General features: G+C 58.8%; 6 protein-coding genes across 7 annotated transcripts; all 6 read left to right on the plus strand.

The window, feature by feature from the left end:
- Positions 1 to 38: 38 nt before the first annotated feature.
- Positions 39 to 2,162, plus strand: ABB37_02150 (hypothetical protein; the record flags this gene model as incomplete). Its single annotated transcript, XM_015798975.1, has 1 exon — positions 39 to 2,162. Exon 1 carries the CDS (start codon positions 765 to 767, stop codon positions 2,160 to 2,162), a length of 1,398 nt encoding a protein of 465 aa, XP_015662453.1. The 5' UTR covers positions 39 to 764.
- A 1,448-nt stretch (positions 2,163 to 3,610) lies between these two features.
- On the plus strand, positions 3,611 to 4,669 carry ABB37_02151 (hypothetical protein; the record flags this gene model as incomplete). Its single annotated transcript, XM_015798976.1, has 1 exon — positions 3,611 to 4,669. The coding sequence occupies exon 1, from the start codon at positions 3,953 to 3,955 to the stop codon at positions 4,667 to 4,669; it is 717 nt and encodes a 238-aa protein (XP_015662454.1). The 5' UTR covers positions 3,611 to 3,952.
- Positions 4,670 to 5,386: 717 nt separating this feature from the next.
- On the plus strand, positions 5,387 to 7,419 carry ABB37_02152 (hypothetical protein; the record flags this gene model as incomplete). The annotated part of the gene is made up of 1 exon (XM_015798977.1): positions 5,387 to 7,419. Exon 1 carries the CDS (start codon positions 6,133 to 6,135, stop codon positions 7,417 to 7,419), a length of 1,287 nt encoding a protein of 428 aa, XP_015662455.1. The 5' UTR covers positions 5,387 to 6,132.
- Positions 7,420 to 8,061: 642 nt separating this feature from the next.
- Positions 8,062 to 11,842, plus strand: ABB37_02153 (hypothetical protein; the record flags this gene model as incomplete). The annotated part of the gene is made up of 1 exon (XM_015798978.1): positions 8,062 to 11,842. Exon 1 carries the CDS (start codon positions 8,576 to 8,578, stop codon positions 11,840 to 11,842), a length of 3,267 nt encoding a protein of 1,088 aa, XP_015662456.1. The 5' UTR covers positions 8,062 to 8,575.
- Positions 11,843 to 12,437: 595 nt separating this feature from the next.
- ABB37_02154 (hypothetical protein) lies at positions 12,438 to 16,095 on the plus strand (the record flags this gene model as incomplete). Of its 2 annotated transcripts, none has more annotated exons than XM_015798979.1 (1): positions 12,438 to 16,095. In XM_015798979.1, the coding sequence occupies exon 1, from the start codon at positions 12,607 to 12,609 to the stop codon at positions 16,093 to 16,095; it is 3,489 nt and encodes a 1,162-aa protein (XP_015662457.1). In that variant the 5' UTR covers positions 12,438 to 12,606. The 2 variants fall into 2 exon arrangements, with proteins under 2 accessions (XP_015662457.1, XP_015662458.1); XM_015798980.1 differs by having other exon boundaries at positions 12,518 to 16,095.
- A 612-nt stretch (positions 16,096 to 16,707) lies between these two features.
- ABB37_02155 (putative mitochondrial Kinesin) lies at positions 16,708 to 19,571 on the plus strand (the record flags this gene model as incomplete). The annotated part of the gene is made up of 1 exon (XM_015798981.1): positions 16,708 to 19,571. The coding sequence occupies exon 1, from the start codon at positions 17,262 to 17,264 to the stop codon at positions 19,569 to 19,571; it is 2,310 nt and encodes a 769-aa protein (XP_015662459.1). The 5' UTR covers positions 16,708 to 17,261.
- Positions 19,572 to 20,190: the final 619 nt, after the last annotated feature.

Raw genomic sequence — 20,190 nt, forward strand, 5'->3', positions numbered from 1 at the left:
GTTCACGTTCCTTTTTCCGCGCTACCGCACATCGCCGCAGTACATGTTGGTGTTTCAATTTTCGTGGACACATCATTCGCATCGTGTTTTCCAGTCTGAACGTTCCATATCGTGGCACTTGTATTACTATCACGACTACCACTTTTTTTTTTTAGTTTGGAGCTCGCTGTCAACAGGGGAAAACTCCAACGCGCCCGTTATAGCCACATTTAAATCGTCTCGTAGAAGTAACTCCCCCTCCTCTTTGTTCTTGTCGTATTCGTCTCTTTTCTCTATTTTTTTTTGTTTTACATTGATGTTGACAACACACCCGTTCGTGCTGTGAACGGCCCCCCCCCCCTCCCCAACCACACACACACAAACACACAAACGGCACGAACGCTTCACACAGGCTTAACAAAAAAAAACTTATTTAGTATTAGTTCTTACTCTTCTTTTTTCTTCTATTCATCGTACCCCCCGCCAATACGACTAATTCAGACGTTCATCTCTTTCTTCCCTTCTGTGCGTGTCGAGTTCGTGATAGAGATATCAGACTCCTCGTGTCCTTTGTTTTGTTTGTTTGGACACCTTTGTCACAGTCGTCTTTGAATAAGTTTTTTTTTCCCTTTTCCCTTACTACTGTTGGATTTGTGTTGGGACGTGCTGTCGTGCCCCGTTGCGAGTTGCGCCACCCTTCATACCGCCTGCCATCTAGGAGTCTGCGTTGCATGTTGTTGCCACGCATCGAAATCTCGTTAAAAGTTTAGGCTTTTCAAATTCGAATGGACTTTCGACAAGACCTCTTTAACCGCCGCGAGATCGTCGCCATCCTGCTGGACCTCGACGAGGAAACACTCCGACGCACCGACTGCGCGCTGCCACGACCACCGTCGTCGCCGTCCGTCACACGCGACACTCCGGCAACGCATGCGCCACCGCAAACCCGCTTCGATGTCGCGCGAGCAGCACTCATGGCGTTTGTAGCGGTGAAGCTGCGTTCGGCTCCGAATCCTTCTTCTATGTCCTTTGGGCTGTACGCCGTGCGTGGGGAGGGGCAGAGAGTGGATGACGTAGTCGCACTGGTACCTCCGACGTCGTCTGGTGGTCCGAGTGCGCGAGCTGTGCAAGAAGCACTGCGGGGGTTGAGTGCGGACTCCTACGCCAGTCGCACACACATCGATACCCCCGGCACTCCATTTAAAAGCCTAAAAAAGCATGAGGACGGGAGCCCTGAAGTGGTTGCGCCGTACACCGGAGTTTTGCAACGTCTCCAACAGCTGAAAGATTCAGTTGACGCGCAGCAGCAGCAGCAGCCGGCGACGACTAACGCGTTGACACCATCACCTAGCTTTACAGCAGTAGCAGCACTGTATCGGACACCCTTTCAAAGCAGCGGAATCTTTACCGTCGATGGAGTCGCTGCGATTGCGCCAGGAAACGTAAGTGAACGAGCGAGCAGTGACAGCAGCGGAGGTGTGTGCCTCGTTGTACACGGGATCGCGGTGCGTTCGCATAGCACGTCGCTACCGACTCTGTCGTGGTCCTCCAACGCAGCAGGCACGTCTTCCTCAACTCCTGTGTCGGAAGGAACAGAGTCGTCGGTCTGGCTAGATGTGGTGGTGCTCGACGGCTCGTTGGAAACTGCGGCAGTGACCGCTGCTGCTTTGTCTCCTTCACGAGAATGTGTTGTACACGGCTGTCGATGCACCTTCCTGGACCCGGTCGAGCTCACAGGTATCACGCATCGTGGCTTAGCCCTCGGCCCCGCGCTGGTACGCGTCATGTCTCTTCCCGAAGCTCGCACCTCTGCCTTCGTCCGCCGACCGCTTTCTTTCCTGAAGATTCTTCGCAGCACCAGTGCGGGCAGCGACGCCGTCTTCACCTCGGCCTCGTCCGGCAAGTCCGCCCGGCCCACCACGCCCGTCACAGCAGTGAGTGATACAGCGGTGGCGACGACGACGACGACGGTGCGCGCCGATCATAGACACCGCTCCCCGCCGCGGCCGTTAAGTGTAAATCGAGGGGCGGGCGGCGGCAACGTGGGAGCTTCCGCACCGCCCAACACCGCTGCTGGGGGAGGCGTTGCTGCGGAGCGGTCAGGCGTCGACTCCCACAACCGACGACCCACGCCGCCACGAAGCCCCCACCGCCGCCACAGCGGACCATTCACCCCCGCTTGACGCTCCCGCGACTGTCCTCGGGGTCTGCGTTGGCAGGTGGCGACGGGACCGCAGTGGGACACCCGCCCACGGCGCGTGCCTCACCACCAACGCAGGAGTCCGACGGGACAACGGTGCGGTCCGTGCAGCACGGCCGGCGGTGACGCAGCCGAACCTCTCCACCGTTGCCGTCGCCACGACACCACCGCAGCGTACGCAGCAGGCGATGGGGGACGAAAGAGAAGGCGCCGTGCCTCGCGCCACGCTGCGACAGTCCCCCTTCAGCGTGGACGAAGACGTGCCTGCACGCGACGTGAGCGCCATAACGGCGGCAGCTGGTGCGCATCGCTACGCTGACCGCTCTCCTGACGCGTCATTGTCTCCCCATGGCGAGGAGCGCACGTCGACAGAGGATGAAAAGCCTCGGCTCTCCGCCGCACAGCCGTCGTCCACTCTATTTGTCCCATCAAGACGCACCGTTGCCGCCGCTGGTCCTGTCTCGCCGAGTCTGAGTGGGCGCAGTCCGGAGAAAGCTTCCGGTATTCGACGACCGCCTCCTTATTCGCAGCCCACAACGATCAACACATCCGCGGCAGGAGCAGGTCGGTACACCGGTGTGGCAGCGACCACCACGCAGGCCCCGCTGAGCTCCGCTGCTCTGCAACAGCAGCCGCAACAACACTTCTCTTCCTCGGCGGCGTCGTCGTCGCCGAGCATGCCGTTTAGTCCACAGCCACCTTTCCCTGCCAACGATGAAAGCACCAACGGTACGTCGCCGCTGTCTCGTTCCAGCGGCGTTGACCCGTCCCATTTCCGTGCGACGCCCGGTTCCCACAGCGGAGGCATTCCATGTGCCTCTCTGCCGCCATCGATGGTGCCCGCAGGCAGACGTGTGAATGCTGCGCGCAATCCTCCTTTCACACGTGCGAAGCCGCCTTCTGACACACAGAAGTGAGTACATGTGGGAAGCGATGCACGCTTGCTTTGGGTGTGATCCAGTACTGTTCTTGTATCTCCCTTTCGCGGACTGGGATTGTCTTATCTGCTCACATCGTTAGCTTTTATTGGTTTTTTTTTATGTTGTTGTTGTTTGCTTTTGTTGTCTTGTGTGGGATTATCTGGGTTTTTTTTCCATGGGAGTATGTCTCACTACGGATGACAGGAAATGCTGCTGTGATGAGCCGTTTTTATCTCCTCATTTACAGAAAGACACACACACATACACACAATGACTTATTGAGCACGGATGAAGCCCCGGTTCTCAGAAGCGATGCGTGTGCCGTTATTCTGCCGGCTCCGAATGAAGTGAAGAGAGGGAGCGAGAGATCCGAAAAGGTCTTTCTTTTTCTTTCTATGTAAGAAAATGCGGAAACGGTTTCCCCTCTCCTTCATTTCCGTATTCTTTACTGCCTCGTCATCTCTGCGTTGCCGCGTCTTTCACACTACACACGCTGTGCTTTCAACGCTGGAGGCTGCAGAAGCTGCGACCTCGTCTGCTCACAGTATCGGGGGAGAGAGAGAGTAATGTGGTGGACTTCTCAAGACGTTGCTCGCCAATAGTAATATATATATAGACACACCCAATTCGCTTTTGTGATTCTCTCCCCATCGCTGCATTGGTGGAGTCACACGAACCCTTTTTTTTTGGTTCTTCTCCTATAGTGCTCCTCTTTGGATTGGAAGATTCACCAGTGGCACCTGCAGCCTTTATAAACCGCGTACGCCACTGCTGCTTTGGACCGTGGGGGAAAAAACGGTTACAACCACAAATATATACGCCACTCGTTGTTTCCACTGAACAGTACGGCGTGATGGGGTTGGGCATCGGCTGCCTGTACGCGTGTGCGCCCTTCACGCTCATCGCCTCCATCCTCCTCTTCATGATGGCGGTCATGCTGCGCGACGGCAACTGGACGTTTGAGGTGCTCGCCGCCAAGCACGGCTGGGACCGCAGTGCGAAGTCAAAAGCCTGTCGCAATGGCGGTATCATCTACATCTGCATCTCCGCCGTGCTGTGGTGCTTCGTGCTGTTGGACTCCTTTCTCATTCAGCTAGAGAAACTCCCCTCTGTTGTATCCACATTGTGGCGGCAGCGACGGCTGCCCAGCTGGCGTGAACTACGGCACAGCTCTCGAAAGCGGAGTGCAAAAAGTGCGCATCCTGCCGCCGATGTTGTCGTGGCCTCGCTTAGTCCTCACCCTCCGGCGCAGTCCACACAGACCCTCACCCCATCACCACCGCAGCAGAAACAGAATCAAACAGATGCCCAGCAGTACGCCCTCCCTCCCGCCACCGCGTCTGCCATCACTGCTCTTTCCACTTCTCCGTCCTTACCAGTTAGCGCCGCACGAGAGAGCCTCGCCGCCGCCCCGCCGTACGTCTCGAGTCCGTTAACCGCACAGGTGTACGAAGGCTCGCGCGGGGGGACGACGATGTCGCCTGCCGAACACGCACGGCGTGCTGTATCGCCGAGTGAGAACACCTCCGCGACGGCGAGTGTGCGAGAAGCTGACCACCTGCTTGGCTGAGCCCATCGACTCCATTGCGGAATGAGGCGGCATGAGGTCTGGTGTGTTCCCCGCTAAAGCTTTGGCTGCATGCAGTTGCCATGCAGTGTTCCCATTACTTTCACTATTGATGTGCGCGTTCGTGTGTGTGTTGTGCTTCATCGTCAAGGATGAAAGTACTCTTTGTGTTTTTATCGCGCATACCTTTCTTTGTTTTGTTTGCTATGGCTTCTTTTCCGCTTCCTTTTCGGTTGAAAAGAGAGTCCCGCTGGGCAGCAGAATGCGCAGTGAGAGGAGCGTCGAAGATGTGCGTGGTGATTCATCAGAGGTCGCTGCTTTTGTACTACACGTGGAATCTCAAGGAAAGAGGAGGGAGAGCGGGGGTAAAGAAATGCTTCTCCCCTCAGAAAAAAATCACATCGCAGTGCGACTTCTTTGCTTATCCGAGTGTGGGCCCGCCGTGTTGCCTCTTAAGACTCCGACCGCGCGTGTGTCTGTTCAACGCAAACCGCCCCGTGTCAACGATGTTGACTTACACACGCGGTGCATATTTGCACCGTTGCATCGAACCCGTTGTATCAACCGCTCCTTGTTTTTTTTTCCCGTCTTTTACTACCGCACCGAATGCCATCCGTTTGTCCTGCCCCTCCCTACGTCTCCGTGTTTGTTGCCTTTCCTTTCGTCGCGGGGAAAAACTCTCCCTTTTGCCGCTGTCATTATTGCGGATTTCTCATCGTCAGTGCATTTCGAGTGTTCAACCTGAACAGTAGGGAGTATCGTAGAAGAACAGAAAGAGTTTTGCTTTCACCCTTCTCCCACAGTGACATTCATCCTTGACGGTCACGGTGTACTTCCGTTTTGAGCTGTGCAGGAGCTGCCGTCGCTGGAGGACTGACGTTACATGCCTCTTTGTGCTCCGAGGCGTGGCTTTTCTTTTTCTCTCTCCTGCGACGCGGCTCTTCGCATGCACAGCACGTGCACCAACGCATCTAGTTCTCTACCCGGACTCTGTGTGTGCCGCACTCATTACCCCCAAACCGCAAAGGAACCATCCTGCCCTCTCACGGCAGCTCGCCTCATTGTTGTGGCTCTTTCTGTGCTTTTGCATGTTCTTTCTTTTCTCGCCCCGCGTGCGCGTCTACCTTCGCGGTTCCCAAAGCAGGCTTCGTTGAGTATCGTCCTCCGTTAGGTGCACGCTACGCATCAAAGGCTGGCAGTAGCACCAACGGTGTGCCGGGAAGTCATTGGATTTTCATTTAAGCTATTTAGTTGCCAAACGAATTCGTATATATAATACTCCTACTCTGAGGCGTTATTTTAAGTTAACGTGCCTCGCTGAACCACACGTAGCAACGGCGAGGTACATTTTATTCTTCGTAGGTTACTGGGCGATTGGTGAGGCTTTGCATTTCCGGTGTTGTAACGGGGAAAGAAAAACTGTTTTTCTCTCTCCAGTTTTAATATAAGTATAGTGATCTTCGATAATGTCGTTCATGTCTAGCTGTGTCGCCGTGTGCGCACCGCTCACGGCCGTTGCGTCCATCCTCCTCTTCATGATGGCGCACATGCTGCGCAGCGGCAACTGGACGTTCGAGGTGCTCGCCGTGAAGCACAGGTGGGAGAAGGAGGAGAAGGCACGTGTGTGTCGGCGCGGCGGTCTTATTTATCTCTTCACCTCTCTCGCGTTGTGGGCGTTGATGCTCCTCCACGCTCCACTGCTGCGCTTATGGATGCTGATGCCGTGGAGTCGAGACGAGCGGTGTGTAGGCGAGCCCCATACCCGGCAGGGTTTGCTGGCGCCGGAGGCAAGTAGCGGTCATATGAATATCTTGCGTAACGGTGGCGGTGGTGGTGGCCGCGGCGCGGCACTGCGATCGCAGGTCCGTTGTGGACCCCTGGGCGAGGAGGCGACGGAGATGTCTGCGCTCGACTGGGGAGAAGAAGGGATGGGTCCGTCGAGACACATCAAGAAGAGCGGGCTGGCGGTCAACGGCAGCAGTCCACTGACGGGTGACGACCCGGCGATCTTCAAGAGCACCAACGGCGTTGATATTGCCGTCGCCACTGCAGCGTCCCCTCGTAATGGTCGCCGCTTTCCCAACTTTTCGCGTAGTCTGACGGAAGCCAGCGATGGCACTCCGACCCACCCGCGCGACACGGCGTCCATCACGGCGGCCGGTGTCTCGACTGCGTGGGGCCGTGCACGCGGTCTGCACAGTCGCGCTCTGCAGGACGTCGCTGCGGAGCCGCAAGGGACGGTCACGATCCATCCCGACATCGTCCCTCCTGGGTCAGCCGTTCCTCCGTTACGCCCCTCAAAACGGCAGCAACAGCAAAGCGCGCAGGTTGATTGGTGGAGCCGCAGCGGCGAGCCGGACAGCGTCGACGATTCTGATTTTCTGTCCGACGTGGAGCTCGAGGGTGCTCGTCACCGCGGCCTGCGTCAGATTCGGGCGTCGGGCTGGGGGATGCAACGTGCTGTCGCCACCACCCGCCACCGCGGTCGTGTCACCGACGAGGGTGGGCCTCTCCAGTTGGAGGCGAATAGCAGCGGCAGACACGGTGGTGGTGCATCACCCTCAGCCCCAACTGCGGCGGCGGCGGGAGGCGAGACTCAAGCATCGATGATCACCACGCTGTGGCCGACAGCTCCGATAAGCGCTTCACGCTCCAGCTCGTCCGCGTCGAGTCCGCTTCGTAGCCGACAACGCGGGTCTGCAAGTGCGGGGCCGCCGCCTGCGACGCTGCGTCCCAAGAGCAAGCTCATTTGAAAGCTGCAGCGGCAGCCTAGTTGCTCCATTTTCTGGTTGACGCACGTGTGTGTGTTTGCGTGGAGGCTGGGCGTCAACGCCAGAGGTTACTGCGGGGGCGAGAACGTCGAAGTGGGTCATCCGTCGTCTGCGTTCTTGCCGATCAAGGGGAAACCTGCATATATATGTGGTAATTGTTGTGGCGCGAGGTAAGACGCGAGTGGCGCGTGCACTGCTCCGCTGGGACCGTGGGGAGGCCCTCACGAACCTGTACGTCTCGAGTAAAAGCAGTAGCTTGTTTCGTTGCTTTTACTTCTTCACTTCACTGCAGCTACAGCTGCATTATTGCAGGGGGGCAAAGGGAAAAGAAACTCATGTTGTTCGCTTAGTTTCATAAACACGAAACGTCGCTGGAGCATCGCTTACAAGCAAGCACATGTGAGCATTGCCTTGTGCAGAGAGAGACCCGGAAAATGCAGCAATGTTTGTCTCCTCTCCTCCTGTTTTCCCGGTGCGTGTCATGGGACCTTCTCGGCAATCGGCATTTACGTATTTGTTGAGACGGTGAGGGACAACTCCATCGCAAGTGATACTACTAGTCTCTCTCTTCCTCCTCCTCCGCTTTCCCCATTCCTTTTTTATTAATAATCTGGTTTGTCCTCAAGTGGGTGCGCATTTATTTTGGCAGCTGCACCGCTGCCTCCGTTTTTTCTTCTTTGCCTCTCCTGAGGATTTTGCTGCTGTAGAGTCAAATCAACAGCGAAAGCGGCTTCTACGCCGACGGAGTTTCTTACACAGTTTTTCTTTTTTTGAAGTAATTGTTTTTCGCCTTTCCATGAAGGCAAACAGCCGTGTCTCGCCCTCGCCCTTCTCGGAGACGGCAGTGAAGGCGTCGTCGCCGTCTGCCTCGCCGTCGCTCCCCCACGGCGCGTCCTCCAACGGTCGCGCCTTCCCGCTCTCCTCGCTGAAAAGACGCACACCGAGTCATCCTCGTCGGCCGTCGCAACAGAGCCAGTCATCCGCGTCGTCTTCCCCTTCCGCCACCTCGCGACCTCTCACCCCCGCCAGACCGGCGAGTCCTCCTCTCGCTTCTCCGCAGACGTCGGGACAGTGGGCAGAGGAGGCAGCAAGAACAGTCGGCGCAGATGCCACACCAACTTTTGCCTCTCAGGCGGCGATGTCGCCGCTTGCACGGGCATTGCAGGCGCGGTGGCGGCAGCAGCAGCAGGACATGTTAAGCCCCTCCGCCCTCACCGTCGACCGGCGGCAGCACACCACTGCAGAGCAAGACGCCCTGCGTGTGCTCGGCTCTATCGCGAAGTGGGTCGCGATGGCCGTCGAGGACGCCGCGCACACCGTCCCCTATCTCCTCGCCTTCGCTGTCGCCCCGCTGCCCTCGCTGCGGACTCAGGTGGTGGCGCTGGCGGCGCTGCGCGGGGTGCTGTCTTCACTACCCGGTGTGTACGGCACCGACGCTGCCCGTGCGTTCGTGGAGGACCTATTTCTGGGGGAGCATCAGGCCCTGAAGGCACTGAGTCTGTCTGCGCTGGTTGCGGTGGACGGCTCGCCTAGTGAAGGAGGCAACGTGAAGGGTGCCTCGCCGTTGCCCTCGGCTGCATCGTCATCGTCATCCTCCTCCTCCTTGCTCAAACGCCGAGGCGGGCACCGCAGTCTTCTCTCCCGCGGTGGTCCCGCGGTTCGAGGAGAGCTTGGAATGATCAATGGCGAGCTCTCCTCCACCTCTCCTCGTAACGCCCATGCTCCCCGGCAGTTCATCTCGTCTACGCGCCGCAACTCCCCCTCTCACGTAGTGCAAGAGGAGGCACCAGCAGTACAATCCGCAAGCAAGGCAGCCGAACTGCGCAGCCGCGTCGCGCACATCAGCCTGTGCTTACTGAACGATGCGGCCACGCTCTGCCGTTCCATCGCAGATGCCCTCCTGTCCAGCGACGCCTTGCTGAAGGCTTCCCTGCGCTTCCTCGCCACCGCCGCCGCCGCCGCGACTCCGCAAGCCATTGCACCGTCTTCTGCAGCCACGAAAACCTTCGATAGCACTCAACGCAACGCCGCGGACATCATTCGCGTTCTGCTGACTCTTCTCACGACGGAGCCGGCGCAGGATAACGAAGTGGCATTGGTGCTCTGCAGCTACGATGCCCCGCGTGCCGTGTGTACTCTCGCGCAGAGCTTGCTGTACCCGTCCTATGACGCCCGCGGCGCCGTGCGCGAAGCCGCGACCGTCGACGAAGGCGGAGGCGAAGCAGCGGAGAGGCTCCTGTGGAATTCGCTGAAGGTGCTGGGCTGGCTGACGCGCGGGTGCCCGTCCGGCTTGAAACACTACCTGCGCGAGTGCAAGTCCCTCGCCTCGTTTCTCTTCCACGCGCTCACTGTGCCAGTGGCCGAGATACGCGAGGCGGCCGCGTTGTGGCTCGCCGCACTCTTAGAGACCCAGGCCCACGCTTCTCTGCCGCTGGTGAATGAACTCCTCGATTGCATGCCCGCCACTGCCACCACGACTGCCGCAGAAGCGGGCGTGTCCACCATGGGAGCTTTGGTGGAGATGCTGCGCTGGCGGGGTGCGCAGATGCACGTGTACGGCGTTGCAGCCATCGTGTGTTGGCGGTGGATGCTGCTGTCCCACCCATCTCGTGTCGCCGCGGTGCTACAGCGGGACTCCAGCCTGCTCGCCACGCTGATGGAGCTTATCCTGCGTATTTCGCCTTCGTCCGCTACGCTGGTGGAGGATACGGTGGGAACTGCATCGGACGTCTCAGCTCACCGAAGAATACGCGGAGCAGAAGAGAAGAGCCCCTCGCAATGCCCCGCAAAGGCTTCCAGCGGCGCCCGAGAGTTAGCGTCCGCCTCGCTTCCGCTGCGCTTGATGGCCCTGGAGGCGGTGCACGTGTTGACGCTCTCTTTCGCGCTGGGCAGCCTTGAAACACGCGCGCGACTGGCAGCGCAGCTCGTCGGCGGCTCGCTCTCTCCCACCACCCTCCGCCGCCTGCGTGAGGCCGCACACTACCTCATAGAAAAGACCCACCCCGCGTACTACGACGCCTTCCCAGCGATGGAGGTGAAGCTCGCCGAGCCGGAGCTCAGCGCGGGCATGCGACGCGCCGGGGCAACACTCAACCCACCGACCGCTGTCGCCGTCAGGAGCAGCGAGTTGGACATCGCACCCGCCTCACCGCCCAGAGCAACCACAAGCGTGGTGGTGCGTATTACAGCAGGTGGGCAGTGGCGCCAGCTGATCGTGGAGAGTCTGGCAGAGTTGACCGCGGGCGAGCCGGCGGGGTCCAGCGAACTTGTCGCCGCCACTCGCACGTTGTCCTTGACGGCACCCTCGTCGTCCTCGTCGCGGAGGCGGACAGGGGGTGCGTCGCGGCAGTCCGCCAGCGACCGCCAGCACCACCACCAACTTCCGCTGCTGTCGCCTCCACCGCACCTACACAGCGCGACCTTCGGCCTGTCTTTAAGCGGGGACGCGGACGCTGTCGCGCCGATTCGTGTGCTGGGCGCCGCATTTCCCTCGTCTTCGTGGGGCAGTGGCGAAGGTGCAGAACCAGCAAAGGGTGACGGCAATGATGATGATGAGCACGTGGACGAAGAGGAGCATCGAGTCGATATCCACTCCATCGTCTCCGCCTCTCTTGCCGAAGGTCAGGGTGGCGCCGTCGTTCCGGCCGCCACCGCACTGCGCATGCCGCGCACCGTGCGGGAGGCGACGCTGCTTCCGACAAGCCAAAGCACAACTAGTTTTCGCTTTCGCGTGGTGCAGCAGGCGGAGGGGCTCGGCGGTCTCTTTGTGCAAGACAGCATGTGCACCGTCCTCCATCTGGCGCAGCACTACACGTCGTCCAAAGAACCCGCATGGGCAGGGCAGGACAGAAGGCGTGCCTCACAGATGCGAGAAAAGGCACACACGAGTCTCACAGATGCGTTGCACGTGGATGCGTTGGCGCATCCGCGCGGCACATCGCCCAGCGCCGTTTTCGGCTCTGCACCCCGCTTTGACCGCACCCTCTCCCCCACGAAGCGCAATCCGTTTTCCCCGGTCGCGAAGGTGACGAATTCTGACCGTGCGTGGTCGATTCAGGCGTTGCGGCGCGAAGACGTGCTGCTCTTTCTTATTCGCTACGCACGCCTCATGACGGAGCTGCCGGAGGCGATTGAGGCCGTGGAGGATCATCTGTACTACCTTCGACGGCAGCTGCAACTGTGCCCCACGCGAGACGTGCGCCGTCGCTGCGTGCTAAATGACCTGTACATGAACGTGTACCCCAGCATGCATCTCTTTCTGCGTTTCATCAATCAGCAAGCACGGCGGTCTCGTGGGGTGCTGCAGATGTTGTCGTCGTTGAACGGTGGCACGATTCACTCGGGGAACTTGCTGGAGGCCTACGATGCTGTGGGCCAGTGCGTGGGATTGTTTGCGGTGGAGTGAATTGAGAAACGGAAACGCATGACCGTTACGAGGATTCAGAGCAGCGTTACTGGTCATTCAAATCTAGCGCAGCGGATGTGTATTAGCTAGGCCAGTCACGACTCCGTGTGCGTGGGGTAATAATAATTATTATTCTTTTTTCCCTCCACGTTCTTAGAACTTTGTGTATATATACATATATGTGGAACGCATAGAGAAGCATCGAACTACGCATTCACGGTTCAAAACAACGTCATTTCAACAGATGTACGAGAAATTGTTCCGAGTGGGACAGCGAAGAGCTTCAACGGCGAAAACACACTGCGGTCGGGCTTTCCGAGGTCTCGCGGGAGTAGTATGGGATCGACCTCATTACGAACTAATCTCGTTTCCACTTCCGCTTCGGTTCAAAATGAATGTCATGCGTGAGGAGGGTTCATTTGTGTTTCTCTTCAGAGTCTTAGGTGCTCCTAACGTCGTGGCCAGCGTGTCGCCGACATTCCAGCGTCTTACCATTCTTTATTCTTTGCTCGCGTCTCTCCCAAAACGTCTTGTGCCACGTCTTCTGTGTCTCTTCCTGCTCCTCTTTGTTTTTAATGACTTTCTCGTGATGATGAGCAACGATTGTTTCGTCGTTGCTGTTGTGTATTACCGGGCTTATTGCGTGCGCAACGCCGAGCGGTGCTGCTGCGAAACAGCAGATCTACTTCTATCTGTTTATCCACCCTCGGTCGCTGTATCGGTTGATTGATTGAATTATTTTTTTATCCCCTCCCTTTCTTGTCATGGATCTGCGCAGTCGATCAGAGAGGCGCGTGGCGGATGGCAACGGCGCTGCTGACGCAGCCTTACTTGCAGACGACCCCTACGACGACCGGCACCGCCAAACCAAAGCGCTGGCACGGTTCGAGCGGCAGAAGGTCGCGTGGGAACGCATGCAAAAGCACCTCATGTCCGTAACCGCACCCGCCTCGTCGCGCATAACGAAGGGTACCGCCGCCACCAGCCGCGGCAGCAGGGAACTCGCGCACACGATGGGCAGCTCCGTGCCCAACATGGTTATTGCCACCGCGGCTGCCCGGTTGAAAGCCGAGGACGACACCCTTCTGCACGTCGCCACCGCGGCGTCGCATCGCGGTGATGGGAGTCACGCGTGGGAGGGTCTCCTGCGCAGTACAAATGAGCAGGGCACTCGGCGGCTCGTGCCCATCGGTCGCACCTGCCAACCGTACCCGCTCTACGGCGAGGTGCACGACCCGAGCACGCTGCCGGACGACCACCTCGCCTTTGCCCGCGTCGTCTCGGAAGAGGACGCGATGGAGGCGTCCAATGGGCTCGAGAGCCGCAGCCAGCCGTTCGCGCAGTCGACGCTGTCGGGCGGCGGCACGTGGAGCGGCGGCAGCAGCAAGCTCATGCGAGAACACACGGTGGCCAAGCAGCGCGTCAAGGCCGCCCTCACCAACACCACCACCACCAAAGCGGCTCCAAAGGACCTTTTCATCGACGAGGCCGCATCGCTTCCGCACACCGCGGCGGCCTACGAGGACGCCGAGAAGGAGCTCTCCCCCTCGTCCTACTACGAGGAGCAGCTGCGGCGGTTCGCGCCCTACGTGCAGAATCGGCTGGGGCATTTCCTGCAGCCCCGCACCTTCCTGCACGTGGAGGGCCACCCCGCTCCACACGCCACCCCCGAGGACGAGACGCGCCTGCGAGAGACGGCAGCGGCAGCGGCAGCAGACGGAGAAGACGACGCGCCGGGATCGGTACCACCGGTGGAGTACTTCCCTCCGCCCCCGCAACCACCACAGACGCAGCTGTGGACCTCCAGCGCCTTCGCCAGCCGTCTGCCCAGTCGGAATAGCGCCAACAGCGCCGCCGCCGCTGCTGCTGTTTCTGCTGCCGGTGCTGCTCTTTCGGTTCACAGTGCCGCGACGTCCGCGCGCCGTGCGGATCAGCGGAGTTCGATGGGTGAAAATGACGACGGCGAGGACGAGCGTGAACTCCCGCGTGACAGCATCGCCACCGCACAGCCGCACTACACGGAGTCGAGCACGACGGACGGCGACCACCACAACGACACGCAGCGCTCACAGCCGCCGTCGCCGCTGCACCCAATGCGGGTGCAGGAGAAAGTGACCTCTGTGCAGGCGGACAAGGGGAACAACGCGTTGACACTGGAGCCGCAAGACGGACCGGCGATGGAGCTGTCGACCCGCTCTCTCCTTTTTCGAACCTGTCCGCGTGAGCTACTGCAGGGCAGTGCGACGCTGCGGAACACGGGCACCACAACAATTTACTACAGCTGGGCAGTGGTGGACGCGATGCAGGAGCACCTGCGCGAGCTCTACGAAGCGGAGCACGAGGCAGAGAAAGACGAGGAAGAGGTGGCAGCAGCCGGTGGTGAGCAGAGCGACAGACGCAGTGAAACCAAGAGACATCGACAGCCAAAGGTCAAGCCAGACACAGCGCTTCCCTACGCATCCTTGAGTCTCACACATCAGTTGGCCGCCCACCAGCACAACGCGCGCGAGTCCTTCTTCTTCATGTCCGCCCCAATGAACGGCGTCGTGTTGCCGGGCGAGGAGGTCATCTTTCCCTTCTCGGTGCGGGCCACTCGTGAGGGCGTCTTCCAGAGCACCTACGAGCTGCTCACCGTACCGCCCGCGCCGGAGCGCGTCTTTGTGCGGCTGCGCGCCCTTGTCCAGCGGGACGGGCCGACACTTGAGTGGCTCGCCCGTCCCGTGGCCGCGGCGCTTGAGGCGAAGGTGGCGGTCGACGCGCAACGGCGACTGGTGCAGCACCTCAGCTCGAACACGCGCGCGATTGCCGCGTCGGCGCTGCACGATCGCGTAGCCGCGCTGGACGGCGCCGTAGAGGTGGCGAAACGGGCTGAGAAGGCGACACGTCGCGCGCAGGCGGAGGCGTGGCACAGCGCGAATCGCATGACCTTTGACCGCATCCCCTATCATGCAGCGGTGTACGACAAGCTGGCGAAGCTGTCCGCTGTGGTGCGGGAGACGTATGTACTGCTGAGCAAAGGAGACGACAAGACAGGCAGGGCGAAAGCCGCACCGCAGCCGCCACAGCCGAAGGAGAAGGAAACGGCGTCGGGCGGGGCGGCAGAGTCGCGCGTAGTTGACACTCCGCAGAACCAAGGCACCGCCCCCGCTGCTGTGGTGACAATCCTTTCTCCAGCTCCGAAAGACCCACAGGCACCACCACCGCCGCAACTGCAGCAGCAGCAGCAGCCACTTCCTCCTCCATCCGAAGAGGAAACGCTCTCCCTGACAACGATTCAGTGGGACGGCGCGCTATTGCCCCTCTTGTACCAGATCATGCACATCCGCGACAACGCCACACGACAGGTGTTTCTGGAGGCGGTGCAAGTACTCCTGCGCGCTGCTCGCGCCGCCAGCGATGTGAAAGCGGCCAACAAACCGGGGACCGGCAGCGGTGCCGTTCGCGGAAACCAACACGGTGACCCCACGACGGTGAGCGGCAGGGAGGAGGAAAACAACGAGGGCGGGGATGATGCAGAGGAGGAAGAGGTTCCGCTGACGATGCTGTTGCAACGTGCCGCCGCCGCCCTCGCCGACGCCGTTGTGTCGCGCCAGCAGACGATTGTGGAGAAGCAGTGTGAGGGTTTTTCCGCACAGCCCGTCAAGCCCGCCGCCGCGCTCTCGCTGTCGCCTGCGCCGCCGTGCGAAAGCGGGACCACCAGTGGCACAGGGAAAGGCCGCGCCACGTCCTCCTCGGCGCAGAGTGGGAGCGGCGGCAGTAGTGCTGGCAACAGAGCTGCGAAGAAGAACGCAGCCGCTCCGGGCAGCGCGCGTGGCGCCACCGCCGACTCGCGGGAGAACAAGAACGCCGCGTCTGCTGCGGACGGTGGTGCTGGCAGTACGGCGGCACCCCCCACGATCACCGCTGCACAGCGTCTTCTGATGAGTGCGATACCGGCAGCTGCCTTGGAGGGGTTCAGCGTGACGCAGGCCAATGCCGAAACGGCGAGGCTGTGGAGGGCGGCTGAGAAAGGCGTGGGGCAGGCACGCATGGAAGGCGAACTGGCGGCGGCAAAGAAAGCTTTTACGGAGCTACTCACCGCGCTGTTTCGCGAAGTCATCGACGCCGCGTGCGATCGCACACCTCTGGCGACCTGCACGGCGACTCGGCTGGCGGAGTTGCGAGAGGTGCAGCAGAGTACGCCGCTGGTGGTGGACATGAGCGTGGATCCGCTGGTCGCCCCTCCCGTTGGGAAGACGAGCAAGAGGAAGTAGGCGATCCTCTGTTTGATTTGCTTTGTCTGACGCATGTAATGGTAGCGCCACTTTGAGGCACAAAAACTTTAGCTTGGTAAATACATATTTCTCTTTTATTTATGTAGAGTAGGTCCGTCAACATACGCAGAACTCTTGTTTTTTGTTTGTGTGTGTAAGCGTGTGGTTTGGCCAAGGGACATGCGAGAGTAAAAGAGGCGATGTACATAGCTCCGCCCGGTATATCGTGATAAGATCGTTGTCTCCGATTGTATGTTTCTCTTTCTTCTGTGTGACGAACTCAATGAAAAAAGGGCAGCAACAAAGTAGCACAGCACTCTCTCCCTCTTTCGCGCGGACGTTGGAGCTTCTCCGCGGCTCCAGCAAGCGAGCGTGTTTTGTGGGATGCTTGATGAGGTCTTGGTGATAGGTGAGATTATTATTTACGTGTTCGTGTGTAAAAGCAAAGCAGCGAATAATGGGCCGAGTGAGTGTGATGGCACCTAAAAAGCAAGCATATATATATGCAGACACTTCGTCACATCCCCACCCCTCTCCCACCCTCTGTGTGTCTTCTCTCGTCCCCTCCTTTTTCAATCGTCGTTCCATAAATAATTGCTGTCTGGATGCGCAAGTGAACTGCCAACGACACGCACACGAACAAGAACAATAAAAGCGTTTTTTGTGTTTGTTTGCCGCTGCATTTTTTTTTGTCAGCAACGTGACAAAGAATAAGCAGAGAGATACCTTTATTCATCTACCAACAACAACAGAAAATTCCTTCTCTTGTACTTCCTCCCATACATATCGGTTGTACTTTTTCGTTCCTCTCTTAATCTATCACTTCTGTATTTGCATTATTGAAGTGTGTGTAGCCTCTTTTTTTTGTTTTTGCTTTATCTTTTCTACCTCATCGCCCCCACCGCCATTCACTATTTCACACTCGTGTGATTGTGTCCACGCAGTGCGGCTTAGCGCGATCTTCTTTTTTTTTCCTGTACATCGCTGATCGCGTTGTTCTTGTGTTGTGGCGACTCCCCTCGTTTTCTCGAGCCGTCTCCTCAAAGGGAAACAGAAAGAGACTCGTAGACGCGAAGACGCAACGCAGGTAGTTACTCCTGCCGACAGCCACCAACATCCCCACTACAATTATTACAAGAAAGTGCGTATATATATACTTGTATAAGATGAGCGCCCCTCGTGAGCCAAAGCTCGTGCAGGCGCCGAACCGAGCACAGTCTGGCGCCACGCCCAAAAAAGCTGGCACACCGCCCACGCGGGGTACCACGCCGGTACGCAACAACACGCCCGCCCGCGCTGCCGCCCCGAAACTACACAGCAACGGCAACGGCAACCACAAGGCTCCCTCAGCGGTGCCGCAGTACCACGACCCAGACCGCAACCTCACCTCCGAAGATGCCGCCGAGGGCACCGCCGCCTTCAAGAACCGGGTGTCCGAGATCACCTCTTTCCGCGTGGTGGCGCGTGTGCGTCCGTTTATCAAAGAGGAGCTGGCGGAGATGGAGGGGCAGGAGCGCCGCTCGATTGTGGAGATGACGGAGACCAAGACGATCCTGCTGGACCCGAAGGATAACTGGGCCCCGAAGGCGCAGTTCGAGTTTGACGCCTCGCTCTGGTCCATCCCGCCCACCCACCGCATCGTGCACACCTTCCAAGACACGCGGCACAAAACCTACGCGACCCAGAAAGACGTGTACGACCTGATCGCCAAGGACCTCGTCCCGCACGTCTTCAACGGCTTCAACAGCTGCATCCTCACCTACGGCCAGACCGGCAGTGGCAAGACGTACACCATGATGGGCCACTACAACCCCGACGCGCCGTGCGGCGGCGATGGCGAGGAGGGCATCATCCCGCGCGTGTCAAACGACCTCTTCTTAATCTTGAAGCAACGCGAGGAGGACGAGGCGCGGATGAAGCAGCAGCGCGACCGCACGAAGTTCCGCGTTGAGGTCAGCTTCATTGAAATCTACATGGAGCGCGTGCGGGACTTGCTGGACCCGGCCCTGCGCCACACCCGCGGCAACGAGCAGCTGCAGGACGCCCGCATCCGCCAGGACCCCTACAGTGGCCCCTTTGTGGAGGGTGTGACGAAGTACGAGGTGGAGAACTGGGCGCAGTGCTGTCTGCTGCTCGATCGCGGCTCGCAGCACCGCACGACCTGTGCGACGGCCATCCACAACCAGTCCAGCCGCAGTCACGCCATTTATCAGATTACGGTGCTGCAGGAGCAAGTGGTGCCGGGCAAGAACAAGTTCGCCCTGCCCTCCTTCAAGACCCAGGCGGGTCGCATCAACCTCGTCGACCTCGCCGGCTCCGAGCGGGGCGGCTTCCAAGACTACGTGAAGGAGTCGGCGGCCATCAACACATCGCTGCTGGCCCTGCGTCGTGTCATTGACAACTTAACGGAGCGGCAGAATATGCTGATGGAGCAGGCACGGGCGGAGATCACCGGCGGCTATTACCAGGAGCGCCCGCTGCCGCAGGTACCGTTCCGCGACAGTGTGCTGACGTGGCTGCTGAGCGACAGCATCGGTGGCAACGCCCGCACGACGATGGTGGCCACGCTGAGCCCGCTGGTGAAGAACTACGGCGACACCCTCGCCACCCTGCAGTGGAGCAGCAAAGCACGCAACCTCGTTACGCTGGTCAAGATGAACAATCAGGAGATGGTCTCCGACGGCATGGCGAACAAAGCCGGTACCCTCGACAACGCTGTGCGCATTCAACGTCAGAATCTTGATAGCCTGCGGCAGACACTGCGCAAGAAGCAGGAGGACGCGCAGCAGCTGGAGCGGCAGACCAAGACGCTGAAGAAGACGGTGGACAAGACAAACGCGCGCGTCAAGGTGATCACGGACGATCGCGCCGCCCTTATCATCCAACGTACCTTTCACCGATTCATGTTCTACAAGAAGTTTGAGTCCTACGAGCTGCACTACGCGAAGCTGCGCAGCGCCAAGACGTCTGCCGGCGCGAGCGCCAGCGACTTCGAACGCATTCGAAAGGAGGCCGAGGCACGTGAACAGGCCGCGAAGGAGAAGCTGAGAGAGGCGGAAGCGAAGACAGATGAGAAGGCGGCGGCGGTGGCGCGTTACGAGCAGACGGCGACCGCACGCGCTGAGCGCCGCCGCGAGGCCGAGGAGCGCCATGCCAAAATTTGTGACACGATCAACGCGGGCGAAGTGCTGCGGCAGTACGCGGAGAAGCGCGCCAAGGAGACGGCGGCGGCGCAGGCGGCGATGGACGCGGAGAAGAAGGTGCGCGCGGAGCGGGAGCAGAAGGTAGCGACGATGGAGAAGACAATCGCCGAAAGCAAGTCCGTCGAGGGGCAGGCAAGGATCAAGCAGGACGCGGAGGACCTCGAGGAGCTGCGGAAGAAAAGAGATGACATCCGCACGCGCCGTAATGAGGTGATTAACCGGCTTGTCGCCCTGCGTGAGAAGCACAAGAAGGTCTGCAAAAACAAAAAGTAACAGGAAGATTGGTTTTTGCTGAACGTCTTTTTGGTTTGTTTGTTTCTGTGTGTGGAGAAGCTGAAAGCGAAGCAATTTCAATTAAGGTAGTCCAGCCCAACCGCGGGAAGAAATAGCAGATAAGTTTGTCACTGGAGCTTTGAACTGTCTCTTTTCTCGCCAGGTACTTTCTCTCACACACACATACGAAGAAGCAAAAATAGCTTCCTCTTTTAGCCTTCATCGATTATATATATATATATAAAAGTCATCTCTTCCGCGTCAAAGGACTCGAAGCACGTAACGCTGTGCAACAACGGCGGAAAGCAGAATCTTTTGCTTGGTGTTTGGTGGTGGTATGTACCGGATTCTGTTTTCCCCTCTTTTAATGGTCGCTTACTTGTTTTACAACAGCGTCTTTTTCGTTGTTCGAATTCGTTTCTGTTATCTTTCTTATTGTACCGTCTTTTTCTTTCTTTTGCGTATTTTTCTCTCTCTTTGTTTAGTGCGCCTGCTGTGGCGTATTTGCGTTGATTGCGTTGTGAAAGGCGAAGAGATCGCGCGAGGCACAGAGGGAGGCAACGCAGACCCGGAGACACTCCAAGGATTTTTCTAGTCCAAAGGAAGCCGTTTCCCGTTT

This window comes from Leptomonas pyrrhocoris, assembly GCF_001293395.1.
Source record: "Leptomonas pyrrhocoris isolate H10 chromosome Unknown, whole genome shotgun sequence".
In the NCBI taxonomy this organism is placed as follows: domain Eukaryota; phylum Euglenozoa; class Kinetoplastea; order Trypanosomatida; family Trypanosomatidae; genus Leptomonas; species Leptomonas pyrrhocoris.